The 19,600-nt window shown below is 36.8% G+C and overlaps 1 protein-coding gene across 1 annotated transcript in view; it reads right to left on the bottom strand.

Annotated features, from left to right (window-relative positions):
* Positions 1 to 352: 352 nt before the first annotated feature.
* LOC133276984 (pituitary tumor-transforming gene 1 protein-interacting protein-like) overlaps positions 353 to 19,600 on the bottom strand; it is a 30,073-nt gene continuing 10,825 nt past the window's right edge. The window contains exons 4-7 of the mRNA XM_061468432.1: positions 17,513 to 17,621; positions 13,873 to 13,941; positions 8,388 to 8,434; positions 353 to 2,050 (exon numbers count right to left, since the gene is read on the bottom strand). Coding sequence (XP_061324416.1) covers positions 2,001 to 2,050; positions 8,388 to 8,434; positions 13,873 to 13,941; positions 17,513 to 17,621 — 275 coding nt within the window. The 3' untranslated portion in view covers positions 353 to 2,000. The remainder of the gene's footprint in view (positions 2,051 to 8,387; positions 8,435 to 13,872; positions 13,942 to 17,512; positions 17,622 to 19,600) is intronic.

Below are 19,600 nucleotides of genomic sequence, written 5' to 3'. Positions count from 1 at the left end.
AGATCCAGGAACTGGGAACCATTTTTATGTTAAATCCTGACAAACTGTTTACAGAAGTTTGAAAGCAGTAAAAGAATGGAAGCAAACGCTGCCCCAAAAGCAGTGAAAAGCCATAGTTATTGAAGCCAAAGTGGTGGCAGGTTCATTGGCACTGGAAAGGAATAGCAGCTCACCTCAGCACCCACAGACAAAATTTAATTCCCATCATACCTTTGTGCTGTTAAGATTTTATTCTTCTGTCAGAAGAAACACCAAAAGTGAAGCCTTTTCCTTCTCCCAAACTCATATTTGATCACTTTTAAACCAAGTTAATTTAAAATTCTATGGAACAACAGAACTGATCAGAAGCAAATTAACATGTTAAATATTTATTTTAGGAATGTTGATAAAAATAACATTAACATCTTCAATATTGTACATTTTTTCAATGGATAATATACAGCAAGGAAGGTTATTTAAAGTGTACAGAATAAATGGGAACTTGCACTGAAGATGGAGAAAAGCTCTTTGCTTGTTGTGTCATACTGGTAAGCTACTAACATGGCTCAATTAACCATCTCTATGAAAAGAAAGACAGGAAATAAATCACATTACGGAAATATCAAAAAAAATGAAAGGTTACAAAAATACTGCTTTCCTACTGTACTGGGTCTGGGTGGGATGGAGGTAACTTTCTGCATAGCAGCCTGTACGCTGCTTTGCTTTGGATATGTGGCTAGAATAGTGCAGATAACACACCAATGCTTTGGCTTTTGCTGAGCAGTGCTTGCACAGCATCGATGTTTCATTGTTCCTACTGTGCCTGCTCCAGCAAGTAGGCAATGAGCTGGGAGGGGACACAGCTGGGACAGATGGCCAGAACTGACCAAAGACAGATTCCAGGCTACAGATCATCTTGCTCAGCAACAAAAATTGATGGCAGGGGAGGCAGAGGCCTACATCTGGAAGGTGGTGACTGCCTTGTTCCTCCTATCCTTTTCTTCCCTTATTAAACTGTCTTTACCTCAGTCCAAGAGTTTTCTCACTTTCACTGTTCCCATTCTCTCCCTCATCCCAGTGGAGGGAGGGAGCAAGCAGCTGGGTGGTGCTCAGCCAGGGTGGCCAGGGTTAACCCTGGTTAAATGCAGAATCTGGCAACATTTTTTTTGGTTAATTATATATTAAGCTTACTGAAGAAAGAAAGTGTTCACACAGACTGATGCTTCTGCTTGAATTCAGGCACACATAACTATGCTTATTTCAAGAGTGACCTTCTTCCAATTTTGCTAACTACAGGAATTTCTTTTTCACATCATTATGTATTAGTATTTCTACAACTGAATTTGAAAAATTCAGAGACAAATATGCTCCCCTCTCTCAACCCTTAGACATTACACTCTTGAAGAACTTTTTCCAGAGGGGGAAAAAAACCTCCATCGCATTCTCACATTATGGTAGCACAGAAGAATGTGCCTGGTATATTTTCTCATCAATATCAACAACAGCTATTTCTGCTGCGTGAAGCTGTGCTTCCATATTGCCTTTTTTCATAAAAATAAAAGATACAGTAGGGAAATATTAGGAACATGGCAACAAGTGTTTTAAGTGGCAGTTAAGACTGAATGCAAGCATGTGATTGTGCCTATCAGCTATCTACATCAAGTAATAAAATATAGTTTTAAGAGGAGGAAAAATAGTATTTCACACTTAAACATCACCATAAAGGAAAAAAAAAATAATCAGCCAACATTTCAACAACCAAAGCATTTATAAAAATATTAGTTCTACATAGATAGAAGACAGAAACATGTATTTCATGAAGTCTTTATCCAACCCTGGTTTTACAACCGGGAAACAAACCCAAAACAAAACAAAAAAAAAAAAAAAGAAAACCAAATGACATTTTCTGGGGGAAAAAAAAGCAAAAGAAAGCCCAAAAGGCAAAAGAAAACAAATTATCTTCCGGCATTCTGGAGGTACAGCTCTTCTGGAGGTACAGCTCTAGTGGAAGGTGCTCAGCTTTATTCATTCTCAAATCTGCTGTATGGATTATCAGAATCCTGGAGAAGACCTGTAATACAAAACAAGACTGCATTGATCATTTTCTTACCAGTATTACATAGAAACCTTCACTGTAATAGGTACTCCATACAACAAAACCAAAAAGCAATTCTTGTCTTGTAGTAATTGCTCTATTACACAAACACTCAAGTATAATAATAAATTGAAAGCTTTCTTAAGCACTCTCATTTCTTAGCCTATAATAACTAATCGGTCTTTCATGATTTAGCAGGGAGAGAACATTTCTCTATGAAAAATTCTTGAAGAAAAAACATTTCTCATTTGTGAGAAATGCAAAATGCATTTGTGAGAGTCAAGTCTACAAAAATCTAAGCATAAAGATGGCTCAGAAAGAACAGATTCAGACTGGCCAATTTATAAATTCAAGTGACTGTAAGATCATCATCCTTTTAAAATATAAGATGCTGCTACTTTGACTTAGCTGTACCTTGATTATACACAGACATCTGTCATGTTTAGCCACCTACACCATTTCTGCAACAGGACAATAATCTTTAAGAACAAATGAAGACCACTTTTATATGCACTGAAACCTCTGAGGACAAGAATAAGAGCATCACTTAATCCAAGTTGCAGTATGTTTCCATCGTGAAGATTCTTAATGACTTTACTGGAATACTGTTACAGAAAGCATCACAAAGCCATCCAATTATGCTGAGTGTCTGATAACGCATAGCATCTCCTGTAAGAGCTAGTTAAGTAATCACTCTTCCATACAGCAATTATTTCAAAGAGACTTTAAACCACATTTGGGCTAGGCACAAGTGCATACTGAAAATAAGGGAGTCCCATAAGAGCACAGAGGCCAACCTTTTGTTGTGAAAGAGCACGAACACTACCACTATCTTTTCTACCATGATCTTTACAGTGATGGTTGGACTGTTCTCTAGCTCATTTGTTTAGAACACAGAGACAGGAAACAGCTAAGCCAAACAACCCCAATACACAAATATTCAGATTCACAACAGTGGAAGAGAAAGATAACACTAGTCACTGACAAATCTTGTAAGAATTCCCCTCAGACCTTTTTGCACCATACCTCTTTTCCACATGCATCTGTACACAGATATTGAACATTCACTGTTTATCTGAAAGTCAAAAGCTAATGGCACTGAAAGACTATACCTGTGCTTACCCTGTTAAACTTCTGAACTGCCAGGGGATTTCAGGATGTCAATCAAGAAGCACGACTGCTTAGTGCTGATTGTTGTATCAGTAACTGCAACTAGCTACCTGACAGGGAACGGCAAATATTAAGGAATAATTATGAAAAATCCTATAATATTCAATTTGAGTACAAATACTCAAATTCACAAGATTAGAAGCAGTCAATTTGTAAAAAGTTAAAAAACAGAGCTCATATGTAATGGCCCTTATTTGTCAAAGAAGGGGTAAGCCAGTCACATTTATAAAGCTTCAACCAGGGAACATTAAATACAGTCTATTTAATACTGTGGCATAGTACCTTGCATCAAAGGTACTACCCCTTCCTGTAACTGCTTTAAAACAGAATTAAAATCTCTTAAGCATTTGAGCAATAAGAATATGGCTAGATGACAGCATTGTCAAAAATCGCCTGCAATATTTTGAGATCTTGAGATTTTCATACTTTTAAAATCTCAGAAAGCAGTTACTTCTCAAGTTTTAATCTTACCTCTCGTGTTTAAACAAAGAGTTTAATGCCTGTTAAATCAACTTTAGCTGACAGGTAAGGTAACACACACAAAAAAGCCTTTATCCTCAGCATACATTCAACCTTTAGTGCCTTCAGGTAACATTCCTACATTAATATAACCCCCATCCAAATACAGAGAAGAAACATTTGCTTTATTTCCAGACCACTACACCCTCCTTCCTCCAAACATATTAATACTTTGGCAGCTAGGATCTATGGATCCTAATATATTTAGTTACCTGAAAGACAAGTGAATAGCCCAACTTTCAAAAATTCTTGCAGTACTTCTGTATTTCACCCATCCCAAATACAAAACACATCTATACAACATTTACAGAACACAGTAACAGTATTAGAAATTAATGTATTTTTATTACAATTGACATTGCAAAAACTCTCTGCACATTTCTAAGTTTCACTTAGAAATGAAGGCACCAAACTAAAAAAATTTCCCAAAGTAGCAAGATGTACCAGGTTCCCTGCCAAAATTAACTTAGGTTGCGGACTTCTCTCTCTATAGTCTGGCAAGTGCTCATTATGTCTTTATTATATTAATTCAAGATACATACCTGACACTTCACAGCTCTGAAACTAGCACAGTGAAACAGTAGACACCCTCCTCTTACACCTTAAACAGCTGAAATCAAATAGAAACAATGGTCTACACCCAGTAGTGCCTATTTCAAATTTATCAGAGGATGGTGTAAGACTCCTGATAAACTTTTCCTATGCCGCTCTCAGGAGCAAATATACTTTTAACCACCTCTTCCCCAAAATATTCAGCCCAAACCCATTTTAGATAACTAATCCTCATATTTCAAGTGAATGTGTCATTTTTACTCATTATTGCAAATGTCATTACCAGTCATACTTGCTTTAATTTTAATGAATTATGTTTAGGATAAATAGATATAATTATCACCAGTGAGACATTAGTATGGTTAACTTAAAATTTCTCTGATCTGTTTTATTGCGCAACACTGAAACTAAACAGGACTTAAGAACTGTGGGTCAATCCAGTGTGATCATGACTTCAAAAAATTAATTTCCCAGGAAAGAAGGTACTCCAAAAGAAAAGGCAAAGTCTCCTTGCAAACAAAGACAGCCACAGAGTAACAATGTCTGACAGACCTTGCTCTTAGTTTTGCTCTCAAATATGCATCCAGTGATTCAATTTCTTTTATCAGCATTCTAAGTACCTCACAAGATTACATTATGCGAGAGAAGAGAGACAGCAGCTCATCTCTTGCACCAGTTCTTACCAAAGAAGCTGTATTAGGCTCCAGTAAGTGGACAAAAACAATCTAGATAGACATAAAAAAGGAAGCATGACAAAAAGCTCCTGTCAGCTGCCACAGCTGCTCTTAACCGTGACACTCAAAGAGAAGCTGCAAGCCTATGCTAATTGGATAGCATGTCTGCTTCAACTAAAGCTCATGCATTGCCTTGAACCAGACAAGAGTTGTCTCTCTCAACTGTTTCCAATTTGACATGAGAGCAACTACCCAACTTGTAATTACACTTAGGAGTTCAGAGCAGCTAGATGTTTGTAGCTCCAGGAGTCTTGTTTGCCATAATGTCCATTACGTATTACTGCTGAACTTTATTACTGACACACAGGGCACTTACAAGAAGTTTAACATTTTATTTCTATTTACCTTCTTTTTGAGGTTAGTATTTGACCTACTTAGTATTTAAGCAACTTAAAAATTTGGAAGGTATAGTAGTCAAGCATCTTTCATTTGCCTGTATGAAGTGATGAGGCTTATTAATTTGTGAAATGATAAAGCAATTTTAAGAAATTAATACCTCTTTCCAGCATATTCAGTATCATATACTATGCTAACTATGCAGCTTCTCAGTCATCAAGATCTCTCACCACATACCAGCACTGCCCAAAAATTGAATACATGAAACACAAAAAACTGTATGTGCTGAAGCCCCCCCAGTTTGTTGCATATCTTCCCCCCTTATTATACTTTTCCTATTTTTAATCCTCAGATTAACAACTTCATTCTTAACAAACTATATAGCTTTCAGTGCATAGTAATACAAGGTTTTCCTGCTTTGCATTCAGAACGCTAGAAAAGGTCATGACAAGGTATCTATCTTGAATAGAAGGAACATTTACTGTGACAAACTACTGAATATAAAAATCAACATCTCATAAAATAAAGGAGATAGGATTACATATCATTAATTAGCTGATCAAAACATTTGCAGAACTGAAGCAAATGGTGTGGAAGCCCAAAATTATGAAAGGCAATAATTTGTGAAAATTAAGAGAAAGTATCTTTCCACTAATACCAGGCACAATCCTGAAATAAATAAAGCAGCTTCTCACTAATGCTATACTGAACATACAATAGCAGCAAATGCAGCAGCAATTAAATTGTAGATCCTTTGTATACTCCACAAGCTGCAAAGTACTCTGAATTCTACTTTAAATTTTTCTAACAGTCAACATGTAATTTGTGTAATCATACTGCATTCATATATATGAGCAAATGAAAAATACTATCAAATTGTGCAACAAAGAAACAATTCAAAGTGCATATTCCTGGTTGCTAAAGCTCTCTATTGCTTCCAATGCTCCCAAAGGACTGTGGCTAGAGTGACACCTGCAATGCATTATAAATGTGTAATTACCATTTAAATGGGGTAAAGAAGGCTGGTGGATGAAATGGGAAAAGGCATTCCCTTAAAGCCAACCAAATACTGAAATTTCAGGCAAGATCATCTTAATCTACTAAGTCAGGTTAACAAAGTCATTGTCCTTCTGCCACTCATCCATGCCTACTTAACTGAGAATCCTCTCTGCAGTGCACAAGAGTGTAAAATTATCTAGTGTCTCCATAATTATTTGCAGCAAATTTTATTAATTTAATTTAATATGGTAACATATTTATTTACTAGACAGTGAAAAATGAAGACTGAAGATCCAAGGCTGTAGCAAGACTTACTCTATACTAGATCTCACTGAATTATTTTGACAATCATTTGTTTGCATGTTATCAGAATATAAACTATATACATCAGCAATAACATTTAGGGATTTCAGAATTTATACATATTTTGTCTTTCATTTTTTTCTCAGTCACATACATCCTTTCAGGATGTGCCAACTATTCACATAATTGTTCAGTTTCTCTTTAGGACAAAAATGATTTATAATAATCCAGGCCTCAAATAGATATATCTGACAATATAAACAGATCTTTGCATATGCAATAAAGCAAACATTTCAATAAATGAATTTTATATAGAAGCTTCCTATTGAAATTCCTCATGAAAATCAATATTCCAAGAAGATGCAACAAAGCATTCTGCAAAGGTCTGAAAGTTAAGCACTGAAAATTGTCTTTATTCAGGACCTGTTCACTTCCTCTTAGGTGCACTGCCTCAAGGAGATGCAAAGTTATAGTGCATATCTGTAAAGAATGCTGCATGTTATTTTGGAGATATAGCCATTGTCTTCAGTTCTTCACATCTAGCCCAATGATTCAAACTTGCTGAGATAGAAAAAACCTTAGAGTCAAAGGGGAAACATACACAAAAGGCTTGTGTTGTTATGATGTTGTTTGGATTATTTGTGGGTTTTTAAATCTGGACTACTGTTGTCAACCTCTCAAACCTCTTGAAACTGAATTGTGATTGGGATACAGGGTCAATTATCCTATAAAATAACATAGGACTGAAGTTCATGCCTGATTTTTAACAGTATTTACTTCTAGTTTCCACAACATTCTTCCTCCTGCAGCTCAATCTTCACAGTGAAGTTTTTCTCCATTCCAGCAAAGGGACATACTTTTGCAAATGTTCACCACGCAGAGAATTCCCTATAGATATTGTCTGTATCACTTGTACAGCAGCCAAAGGGCAGGCTGCAGATACATCAAGGCATTCCCAGATTCTGCCAATCAGTTTAACAAGAGGATGAAAATTAACAGTTTTGAGTGACTGTTCAGACCCCTAGAATCACCTTCTCTGACATTAGCACAATTTGCATAATAAGTGCAGCATAGTTTTAGCATATCTGTCTCTGAATATACAGTAATATTAACCCTATGAACAAATCAAGTGAAAAGTGCAAGCACTGACAAGCCTAGGTAATAAAGCCTCCTATACAACACAGCAGGTCCTGCAGTCTTGTGATATTCTTCTCCCACCAGACAACAGCTCCACTTAAAGAAAAAACAACAACTTTAATCCCTATGTTAGGCTGCAACCTCCATCCTTCTTTAAGCTTGATTTAAAAAGCTTGTTATCTGCTACTCATTCTATCCTCCCTCAATAAACATGAGTCTACCTACTAGCCAGTTTTAACTAGATAAAACCCCAAATTGGTATTTTTACTTAGGCAGAGACAGAAAGAACTACTTATTTTAATTAATATATTTAAATGCCCACCCCAAGCAAACATCCCATCAAGCATGTTGTCTCTTTCCCAGTGGGAGAGCCAGTGTGGGAAGAGAACAGGAGCATAATAGTGATGAGATCAGGTGTTCAGGTGACAGAAGATATGCATCAGTAGGAAACTGCTTGATTACTTCTGCTGCTCATGAAGCAGCTTGTTTCTGCTGTGAATTTTAATAATTAGGAAAAAGGAGTCAATTTAGATACTGAGTAACAACCCAAGATTACCACATACCATACTTCTTGCGTATTTCATCATGCTTCAGTTTTCTTTCATGTTTCCTGCAATAAATAAAGGCATAAGAAAAATATTCAACTTTTGAGCTGTAAAATATAATTACATCTGAAAGAGATGACAGCATTTTTTAAATTAATATGCAATTACAATTTCTTAATCACATTTGTCAGTTATATATCTTATCTTTCCATATACTTTAAGATTCCTTGTAACTTCTCACTAAGCAATGTAAGAATAAGACATACTTGCAAGCACAAAGAAAATACTGTTTTTTCTATACCAAAGTAATATGTCCACATATATGTACACATACACACACTGAAGTATTCATCTATACATAAAGTGCAATACTGGAAGAGTCCCTAACACACTGCAGCAGGTAGCCTAACTGTGAGTACAGTGTCCTTCAATCCTAATTCAATACAGTAATTCTAAAGAGATGAAAGGTATGTTACTGTTTTGTTTAAACAGTACAGCAAGTATAACTGAAAACTAACAGTTTCTAAAAATCCAGCATGACCTCCATGCAGAGAATAAATTAAAATATACTGCTAATATAAAAATTGGATGCCTCTACTTATGTTATCTAACCATAAGATAGTTTTCAAGACTGAATCCAATACTGCCAAACTTTAATTATTCACACAAAGCAAATGAGTCTGTTCCTTCTTCCCCTTCCCCATTTCCCCTCTGCAAAGGGGAGAAAATGAAGGAAGTCTAAATGAAATTGTCCCATCATTCCTCAGATAATTTTCCTGCATTTCAAAGGAAGCATCTATTTTGCTTAGTTCAAAACCAAACTAAATAAGCTCTTACACAACTGTTCCACTAGGATGATCTAGGATCTATATATTTTGAGGAAAGAACATAGAATTTGGCAAAATAATGCTCCTCTAACAAAAAAGTACACTGTTGCCCCTATCAAAATTCAACCCAGTCAGACAACTTGTGACTTTTGTCTGATCCTAATTTGCACATATTCAGCAGAAAGCTGTTAAGCACTGACAGCTTAATTCACTGAAGATCCCATCTGCCCTATGCACATTCCACCTCCAAACAATTCCTACTGCTAATCAGATCCTGTGTGTCCTCAGGAACAATTATCATGCTTCCTACAGAGCTAAAGGTCTGAAATGGCCTTTCCCTGCAACTGGGACTTCTGGAAAGCATGCAGATAAAGCGTGATGAGAAAAACAAACTAGACCAACGCAAAACTAACTTTCCACTACTATTTCCCTGAGACACATACCTCCTCTTATATCCCTTCCCACTATTTAAGCCCAGACAGCACAGGAAACAAAGCAACCTGGCCAAACTGCAAGAGGAGGAGAAACTGGGGAATCAAGGAGATTAAATGAAAGGTCATGTAGACGAAGAAAGTCAGGACTGAGAGGTTGAAGAGAACAGGAAGAAAAGGAGCCAGCTTTACCTGCTGAGGGTAACCTGATCACAGGATTCCTGCCTTGTGTTGCATAAGAGGAAGACATATGAGACAATAATCTCAGGAAGAGAATGGCAAAATTCTGCTTAAAGCAGCCTTTTCCTGTATAAAGTCAGGCGTTATTTCTGTATAGTTACCATATTATGTCCTGTGACCTCAATGCGGGTTTTCTACTAGTGCTACTTACTAATGTCATGTTCTTCACTGTTTTGCATACATGGTCTGAAATAATTGAGAATATCTCAGAACCCCAGCAGTCAGTCTGAATCTGCCCTGAACACAGAAAGCCCTAAGTAAGGAGGATAAGAGAGTGTGGAGAACTATCACACTGTGTAGGCTTTAAACCTCTAACACTTCAGGATACTTCCTTAAGCTATTCAAAACAAACCACCAAACATCTACAATCCTTATGTTGTTTACATTTGATGTGTAATACCAGTAATATTTATGAAACATTCAAACTCAGTCAGGCAGCTACAATAACATCATCAGCCATGACTAAATCCTTGTACAGTCAACAAGGCTTAGGTATACATCAACTGAGAAGAGTCAGATGCAATTTTGAACAGGTAGTCACTGAATCAGCTTACTGCACTATTCACATCTTACATTATGATCAACTGAAGTCACTCTACAGTCCAGGCTGGTTCTATTTCTTAATACTACTACTATTATTTCATTTTCTATATGCTAAATTCTTGGCTCTTCATGTAAGTTGTCCCCACTGCTGTAAACTGAAAGTATTTTTCCTAAAACTAACAATTCACATCATAATTTTCCATACTTAGTTCACAAATAAACTGCAATCCTTTCTTTCCCTGTCCCCCCGCTCCTTGTTCTCCTTACCAGTACACTACTGATTTACTCTCAGTAGTTTCTCTCATTCAAAATTTCACTGCCTTTCATTGGTTTATAAACTTCTAACATATAAATCATGGTTTATAAATTACATGAATCTAACATATAAACGTACAATGTATCTGCAGCTGTAAATAACTGAGTGTACTGAAAAGACTCACTACTTGAATGCTATGTTTTAAAGTGATTTTTCATTTTAGAAATGACATGAAGTCAAATAAAGAAGTAAAGCTCTGAGATACCCTTTTTCCTTCAGTATTAGTCAAAACCTGAACTCCAGGTTTCCTTCCACTCCTGCCCCCCACTGCAAGTGCAAACTCTACATGTAGTCACCAGTGATTTTCAACCTTTTCAGTGAAGTGACAGCTAGTTTTGTCCTTGTGAAGACGAGGGCCAGTGTCACTACCCTTACTCTTCATTCTAACAGCCATCTAGGTATTCTAAGACATTTCCCAAGTATCTGTAGTAAACTGAATTTTAACATAAACAAATTTTAAACTTAAAAAGTAGGCTTTTACTGTGTACCTGAAAAGCCAGAAAATACTAGGTGCTGCAATTACCTTGAAGCTTACTCCTTTACTTCTTTTTTACCATTCACTAATGGAATCAGGAAACCAAGCTCAGGCTAGTACTGTTCTCCTTCCATTGCCAACTGATCTGAACAGCTATATATGAACTAGCTGTATCCCACAGGGGAAAAAAAGAGACAGAAGAAAAACCCAGAGAGATGCAAGGTCAATTCTGTGCCTATATTTACATGCTATTTATCTGAACATCTATCAAGCTATTTTTAGAAACTATGTGAAAACTTTGCAGGCTGTAGAAAGGAAAGACCACACAGTACAGTGTTTGCAGCTTGCTGATCAAAAATGTCTTGTTGAGACTATTAATCTCTTCTATAGCCTACTACTAGCCTCTTAAGGACTTACAGGAAGCAAGCAGTGGATTGGATGAGGTGTTCTGGTTGCCGGAAGTGGCTTACTCCTCGTGGTTTCCCATAACCCCCAGACACACACACAATTGGTATGCATGTTCAGAATATAGGAAATACCATGGGGTTGCTGCTAAGCTCTCTCTTGCAATTAGAACAGTTTCTCTGTTTCACAGAGAATATACCTGGACTCATGCTGTCCTTGCGCCCTGTGGATCCAAGCAACCTTATGGATACATACTAAGACTCTTCACTGAAGTCACCCAACAGAATTAAAAAAAAAAAAACAAAAAACCAAACACAAAAAACCTACAGAAATGTGAACAGCTTTCTGCAAAACAAATTTTGGCATAACAGAGTTAAGGAATGCTGTGCATTGGGCATGAAAGAATGCATCAGCAGCTCACAGTTACATCAGAAGTAGAATGCTTTTAATACACAATCTAACAGGTTAAATTAGTAGCATCGTGACACCTAAAAATACACATTTTCAAAAAGAAATTTCAGCTCAACTATGCCAGGAGACATTTAGCCCTCATCTTCCCCCTGCAGAAAGTTCCTTTTAAGCTCATACTCTCCTAAACAAGCACAAATGCAGAATATACATTACTGCAACACTACATTAAAAAGAAAACTTGTGCAGAATAAAGACAATTTGGTAGGTTTAAATGCTACTAAATTGTTTTCTACTACACAACTAGTAGAAAACTGAAATAGATATATTAAACTGACAGTATATAATAGCTCTAAAATAAAAACCTAATCAAAATCACAAAACTAAAACTAATCATTCAAGCTTTGCATTAAGCAAAGCTCTGAAAAATTCTTCATTAAACATTCCCATTGTATGTCATTCTAATCCTTTTTATTGCTAACAAGTTTAGGGGTTTTGTACAAGGCTAAAGCACACATCAATCTAAGCTATTCTGCTTCCGAGTATCATAGTGTCTACTTCAGAGCCATAACCATTATTAGATTCAGGGTAAACATTTGCTGCATTTGCTTGTATAACCTGGCAGTTCAGAACCAGAAAAGAGATTTGCATGGAGCTACGATGAGCAATTTTCCCAGCTCCTGCTGGTCAGAGATATGAATGACAGTAGGTACATCTCTAAGAAAGACCTTACTGGCTCTCACTTCTCTGCCCAGCCAGAACATACCATGTTTGAGCAAACCAAGCATGTTTGCCTGTCTGCTTTGTCTTCCTATGCACATTATGTAATGGAAAAACAATGTCTTCATGCAAAAGCTCCACCAAGGGTCTCATCTGGAAGTATGCTTTGCTCCCTGCAGTCTCTGCTCATATTAACAATTAATCTGGGATCAGGAGAAAACAGTAGGTATCATCAAGAGAGTGAAGGTGCCCACCTGTTACTTGGCAGGCATGTATTTAGAGAACATAACCAGGAAATGGCAAACCTAAGATCAATTACCTTTCCAGTCCATGGGGATTCAAACCCGCACCAGACAGCTTCAAGCCTAGCATTAGTTTGGTTAAGACTTGTGTCTTGCTGAAACTAATCCACTGTGGCTCTCCATAACAGATCATGAAAGGCAGTATGATTCAAAAGGTACATCTGGCTTGTACTAGGTGTCATGGTCCTACCTATAAGAATTAGCTATCTAAAGAATACATGTAAAAACCATGAAAAGTCACTGGAGAACTAAGCTATAAAAACCTGCATTTGAAGGAATACCGTTCTCACTGAGAAGTACTGTATTACTGCTGACTCTTGCACTTCTTTCTACACAGTTTTAACAGAAAGGGTGGTAACATGGAATTAATCCTAAAGTGAGATCTGAGCCAAAGTTTTCCATTTCCTGAGAAAAATTTCTAATAGGTATCTCACTATCAACTTCTCTATCTACCTTTGGTTACCAAATAATCAAGAAAGTGGTTTTCATGTCTGAATCCCAGCCTCACTTGGGCATTAACTCAAGCCACAAACAGGCACCAGTCCAAGAGAGACAAGGCAAGACTTCAGACACAGCCCTCCTGTTTGCTCTTGGCTGTCAGAGCATACTTGTAGTACCTGCCACAGTGACCATCAACCTACTAACACTCTGTTCACTTATGGAAATACAGGCTCCTAGTCAGGTTCACAAAGCTCAGAATAAGTCCTGTTTTGCAAACACCTGACATTGTCATGCCTAACTCCAAAGTGCCTCTTTGTTAGTACTCCACTAGAAGGGCAGAATACTCCTCTATCACCAGGAAGTGTACAGCTATGTATCAAGCTGGCAAGACTTACCTCTGAAGAGACTGTAATCTTCGTTCCTCTCTCTTTCTACCTAGCTGTTCTTCTTCTTCATCTGGTCCACTAGAAAAATAAGGAAGTAAGGAAAGCATAAAGGGAGGAAGAAACAATTTCACTGCTAGGCAATCACTACTTACTCATTTGACTTATTTCGAGAAAATGACTTATAGTCTGACCTTCTGAGATACTTCTTCACAGCCATGTAAACTGTAATTGCTGAATAAGTATAACTGACAAGTTTTTTGAATTACCCTTTCACATTTTACAATACCAAGATGCTTCACTCGCTGTAATAATGTACCCTTCAGCCTCCACAGGACAATTTAATACTTCTTAGGAACAGGTTGTAGACTGTTCCAGAAGCAGGATTCCTACTTGTCATTTTCCCCACGTGTCACACCCCATTTCAGACTAAGTGTCCTGCACATGCACAATTAAGTCCATTGTTGCCCCTGGAATAAGATTGATGGTTCATAAGCCTTTGATGCCAGAACAATTTATCTTTCCAACACCCATCACTATCCAATCTCCATCTGCCCTGAGGAAAGCAGTTTACATGAACTCTCTTAGCAGCTGGCTTCCTTGTTCTGGAATGAGCAAAGATTTACCTGAGTGCATCAGCTGAGTGATTCTGGGAAACGCTGAGCCTACATAGTACAGCTGAGCTATGCATGTGCAGATATGCTTCACTGAATGCAAGCACTTAAGGTCTGTGACCTTTGGAAAAAGCTCAGCTTCACTTAACCATCAGATAAACCATACAAGAATTGTAGAACTCTTAAAGCAAATGCTAAACAGTATTTATTTGTTCATTATTTTTTTCTGATAGAATTAATGACAGTTATTCAGATATAGTGAATAGGCACCTGCCATGCTTCCCAAGTACCAAGCATTTTTCAAAACTGAAAGCATTATCTGAAGATTTTTCAATACGAATATTTACAATATTGATGTAACTGCTAAAAGGGAAGTGAACAGTTGTAACTGCACCAACCTACATACAAGTTAAGCAAGAGTGACATCCAGTGGCTAATTGCAGCAGTCAAATGTTTTAACAGAATTCACAGACACCAGATTGGAAATCTGAACTCAAATTTTCCGCCTTCTCAGGCATAAATCTCTTTGAACATCTCTGTCATTTAAATACAGGCCAGTAATTCAGAAACCATGTAATGTTTCACATTAAAAAAAAAAAATACAGTTCCTCCTTTTTTGTTTCCACATAAAGAATTACAAAAATCTTGGGGGAGTTTAGCAGCAGGAAAAGCATGCAACAGGTTAGCTTTACTGGAAAACAACGTTAGGCCCTTTTGGAAAACTAACCAATTCCCCACATTTGCACGTCCAGGAAGACCAGAAGCTCCCATTTTCTGGGCACCCTTCTCCAAGACTATTTTATTAGAGACCCAAGTGTCTTGTAACTATGCAATAGTCTCACTTCACATTGGTGTTACAAAATATAAAAACATCAAATAAATAGAATGCTGGTGTAGGACTCAGAAAATATATTACTTCCCTATAATTAAAAAAAAAAAAAAAAAGCATTTAATCTCTTTTGATATCTAGACACTTTGAAGGAATTAAGTTTTTCTTAAAGAGTCAGGAAATCTGATATTATACAAATAAAAAAGCAGCTCTTAAACTGAAGAAGGTAAAGGGAATCTACTTTATATAGTCCCACAAGTAGTTATACCTCAAGTACATGGAGCCAGACTCAAAGTCCAAATATAGGATGAAAATAATGAACTGAAATAATGCACCAATTGTCCTAGAATTCCTGTGGTAGGGATGGACTTAGGTGAGCCAGCTACATTTCTGATGTGGGGATTAATATACCTAAGTCTTCTTTGTCCTTAAGGAAAAGATTAGTGCTGGCTTCTCAAACACTGAAACTCCACAGATTAAAAATTCCTAGAAGGAATACTGATAGTTCTGGGAGGAGGGAAAAAAACAAAAAAAAAACCCAACCAAAACCAACAAAACTTGCGGAAAAGGAGTCCAAAAACTGGGGAAGCAGAGAGCAGAAGAATTCCTGCTGAGAATCAGTGGGTTTAAAGTCAATAATATATCAGGCTTCAGTGTAATAACACATTCTGAAACCTCCTGAAATAAGCTGGACCCCACTCTGACAAGACCTTTAAATCCTTTAAGTATCAGAAGATTAAGCTTGACACTTTAGGATCCTGCCATAAGATGACTCTCAACTAACTCTCTATTTTTAGAATTAGATGTTACAGTACTGATTGACGACTTAGCTACTAAAACCGAAGTCTGGCACAAATATCTCTTTTCACAGGAATCAAGCTTTATTTGTTGGCGTGTCAGCCACAGGGGCGTACTCAGTTCTTCAGAGGACATTAGCCGATCTTCCACAAAATCTAAAACAGCTCTATACATCTTCAGGGCTTATCAGTACAGGGCTAAAGAGTTATCAATTCCGGTACTAGGAAAGATTTGGTAGACCAGTCTACCAGCAGAACAAGTGCTTCATCTTCCTCAAGGAAGAGCGAGCGGAATAACATGGTATTTACAATTATTTTCTCCTTTCTTTAAAGCTACAGATGTACCATATTCATCTGGCTTGAAGATGAGCCCTAATTACTGTACAGCTGCATCAGTTCTTTAAAAAACAAACAACCCTCATACAAAACCAATGAATTATAGGTACGGGAAATAGTATAGAAATTATTTCAGATCAAGACATAAGGCCCAAATTTTTGTTCACATAAGAAGTACCAAACTAAAGGAACAGAGCTAGCTGAAATTACACTGCCCAGAAACCTGAGCTCTAAAACTTCAACGATAGAAGGAAGCATATTGTGCTGTCACAGTAAACAAAGCTTTCCAAGTGCTTCATTAATAAGCACTGAACACTTCACATGGCAGCACTGACTTACCTGTTTTAGCTAGTCATCAACTACTTCTGTACATCTGAACAATACTGGCCAATAGAGAAGCCAGTTAAACAAAAAGTTTTACAAGTCCTCCAAGATCTAAAGAACTTTAAATTTTTGCAGTATTACTTTCCTTTAAAATAAGTAACATCACTCTTAGTATCTTGGAGCAGAAAAGCATCATCTTACATTTATTTTGTCGAATATCTGTCTTTGGCAAAGACAGCTAATCACTTAGATACTGACTGTGTGCTGACAGATCCTAGAGCAAACTCTGAAGCATGGATACCAAGTGCTGTAGGGCACTGTAGCTCAGTTACTTATTATCTACGTGGTCCCTTTTTGCTCTATCATGAGCTTGCCTTGAAAGAAATTTGTTCTGTTATCACAATAAGCAAGTATTAATTTGGCTACTGAAATATTTCATGCCCAATCATAACAAGGAAATGTAAAATGTAGAAGTACAAAGCAATAGCTTACTTAAAACATACTTCTATGATGCTACCACTAATAACATCACTTCAATGTCATTTCAGCATCATTTTCAGTGCCATACTGCCTGTCAGAAAACACCTCCTTTTTTGTTTTCTCAAATAAAGCAAAGTGACCAAAACTGTCACTTCGGTCTTTCAGTCACTTCCAAATTAAAAGATTCTTTGCATATTTGAGAGTAAATCTTGTAGGTAGTTAAGGAAGACCAGTACCCGCAGTTAGTAAAGGAAACAAATATATGTATTTACCTCCTGGAACGCCTTCTGCAGTAACAGCAGTAACAGCAACAGACTGCTACGGACACCAGAATGAGCCCAGCTACCACAGCTATGGCAATAATTAAAGCCTCAAAGTTTACTGAAAAACAGGAATATATTCAACTTGTTAGACTCCAGCAATAATATTTGTCTTTCTAATAATCCTTCCCTTCTTTCCCAAGCATTTTAAATATCTGCATTAAAAAAGTCAAACCCACAATTCTGTGAAACTACCCCAGCTAAAGCTCAGCATACCACATTTTAATTTTGCTCCTATGCATAATCAGCACTGAAGAGACATTACATAAAATTGCTCTTTATATATACCAAGTTATTAAAAGTCATCCTGTAATAATACTTCATAGGTTATATATCTACTGGTGTGATTCCGCAGTTCAGACCTCCCAGTCATGACCTTAGCCAATGTGCAGCACGAACAAAAAAAGTTTGTAAAGTCATATAGATGCAGATGTATATATATACACATTACCTGCCACAGTTACACAGAGTAAAATGAAATTAAGATTACAACATCAGACAATTTGAAGGAGACAATATAAAACTCTTCATAAAAATTCATAAGTCATCTTCTATATCCAAAGAGTGTCATCTTTTATGTTCAACAAGCAATTAACAAATGGATGGGGGGGTATTATTTTAATAGCATACACTATAACAACCATAGCTGGTCTAAACCAGCATTCAAGGGACTGCATTTATTAAAAAAAGAAAAAATAATAAAAAAATAATCATGTCCTCGAGTGAGGCCCAAGAAGAAAGAAAACAGGGATGACATAAGCAAAGCTATAGAGACAACTCTGAGGAGCTATTTAAAGGACCCAACAAAGAACAAAATGAAATCATCCAGGGAAGTTGTAACAACAGTGGTAAGAAAAACTAAACACCTCTTGGCACACATACCTCACACTACCTATTTTAAAGCATGAGGGAAGTGACAGGGAAGCTGTCTCTTCTCCCTTCTCCAACATAAATCCCTCTGAATGGTCAGATTCAGCAGCTTCATGCTGCTGTAGTAATACAAAGGCAGCTGCGCACATACTTTTTACTGCTTTAGGGCTCTATAGTGATAAGACAGTCAAATTTAGCAAGTGAGATTCAGAGGGTCTGCCCTCTCTGATCACATGCACAAGTCAAAGAGTCTGTTACCTCTTTACAGATCTCACCAACTCATTTCCGGCCAAGGCATGTCCTTCACAGATCTTGTTAAAGATTAGATCTCGCTACAGATTAGATCTCAACAAATATTTTTGCTTCTGTTTTATAGTTTACTGGGTACCAGTTTATAAAACAGGTTAATACATAGTTTCTAGTTACAACACACAATTCTGAACATGTCAATTCTGAAAGTAACACATTTCACTATGCCATATTTCTCCTTCTTCTACTCCCCTACAAGTTATAAGCAATTAAATAAACTTCATTCAATGAAGTAAAAATGAAAAATAGGTTTGATTGCCATTTCATTTTTTAAAGTATACTATTTAATTGAACCACAAAAATACTTTGACCCTATTAATAAAGTGCCGAAGATGATTATCAATTTTCTGTGTTCCTGTGTTCATGAAAAACAATACAATTAAACTACTTCATTATGGTGTTTCCATACCATTCTTTTTTCTTCACTGCTGATTAATAATCTGTCAACATGTCTTATTTGATATAAAATAGTAACTGGAAGCCAGTCATGTTTCTGACGTTTTCTGAAAGCTGCAATATTCACCTTCATCTTAGCAACACTGAGCCAATACTCACCTCCATTTTATTTGCAAAAAGAAAAAGCCACCACTACTGCACTCATCTGGTAATTAATTTTTCTGCCATGTCCAAAGGGGACAATCTCAGTACAAATATATATATATCCCCATGGTATGCTGCTGCATATAACTTGTAAAAAATATATTAAGGAAATGCAGATCTGGTGGGGGTTGTTGTTGTTTTGGTTCTGAAGGGTCTTTTTTTCTTTTTCCACTTCAATTTTTTGCTTAGAATGTGCTCAATTATGAAGTTTTCATTCTGTGTTTAAGCCACATTCAACCCAGCAACACAAATGGAGCCCAA

The sequence above is a fragment of the Pezoporus flaviventris genome, unplaced genomic scaffold (genome assembly GCF_033815535.1).
Source record: "Pezoporus flaviventris isolate CSIRO_AGI_PZ_B2104156 unplaced genomic scaffold, CSIRO_AGI_Pfla_v1 ptg000047l, whole genome shotgun sequence".
In the NCBI taxonomy this organism is placed as follows: domain Eukaryota; kingdom Metazoa; phylum Chordata; class Aves; order Psittaciformes; family Psittacidae; genus Pezoporus; species Pezoporus flaviventris.
Note: the sequence above shows the minus strand (reverse complement) of the source record. Positions and strands in the feature narration are given on the sequence as shown.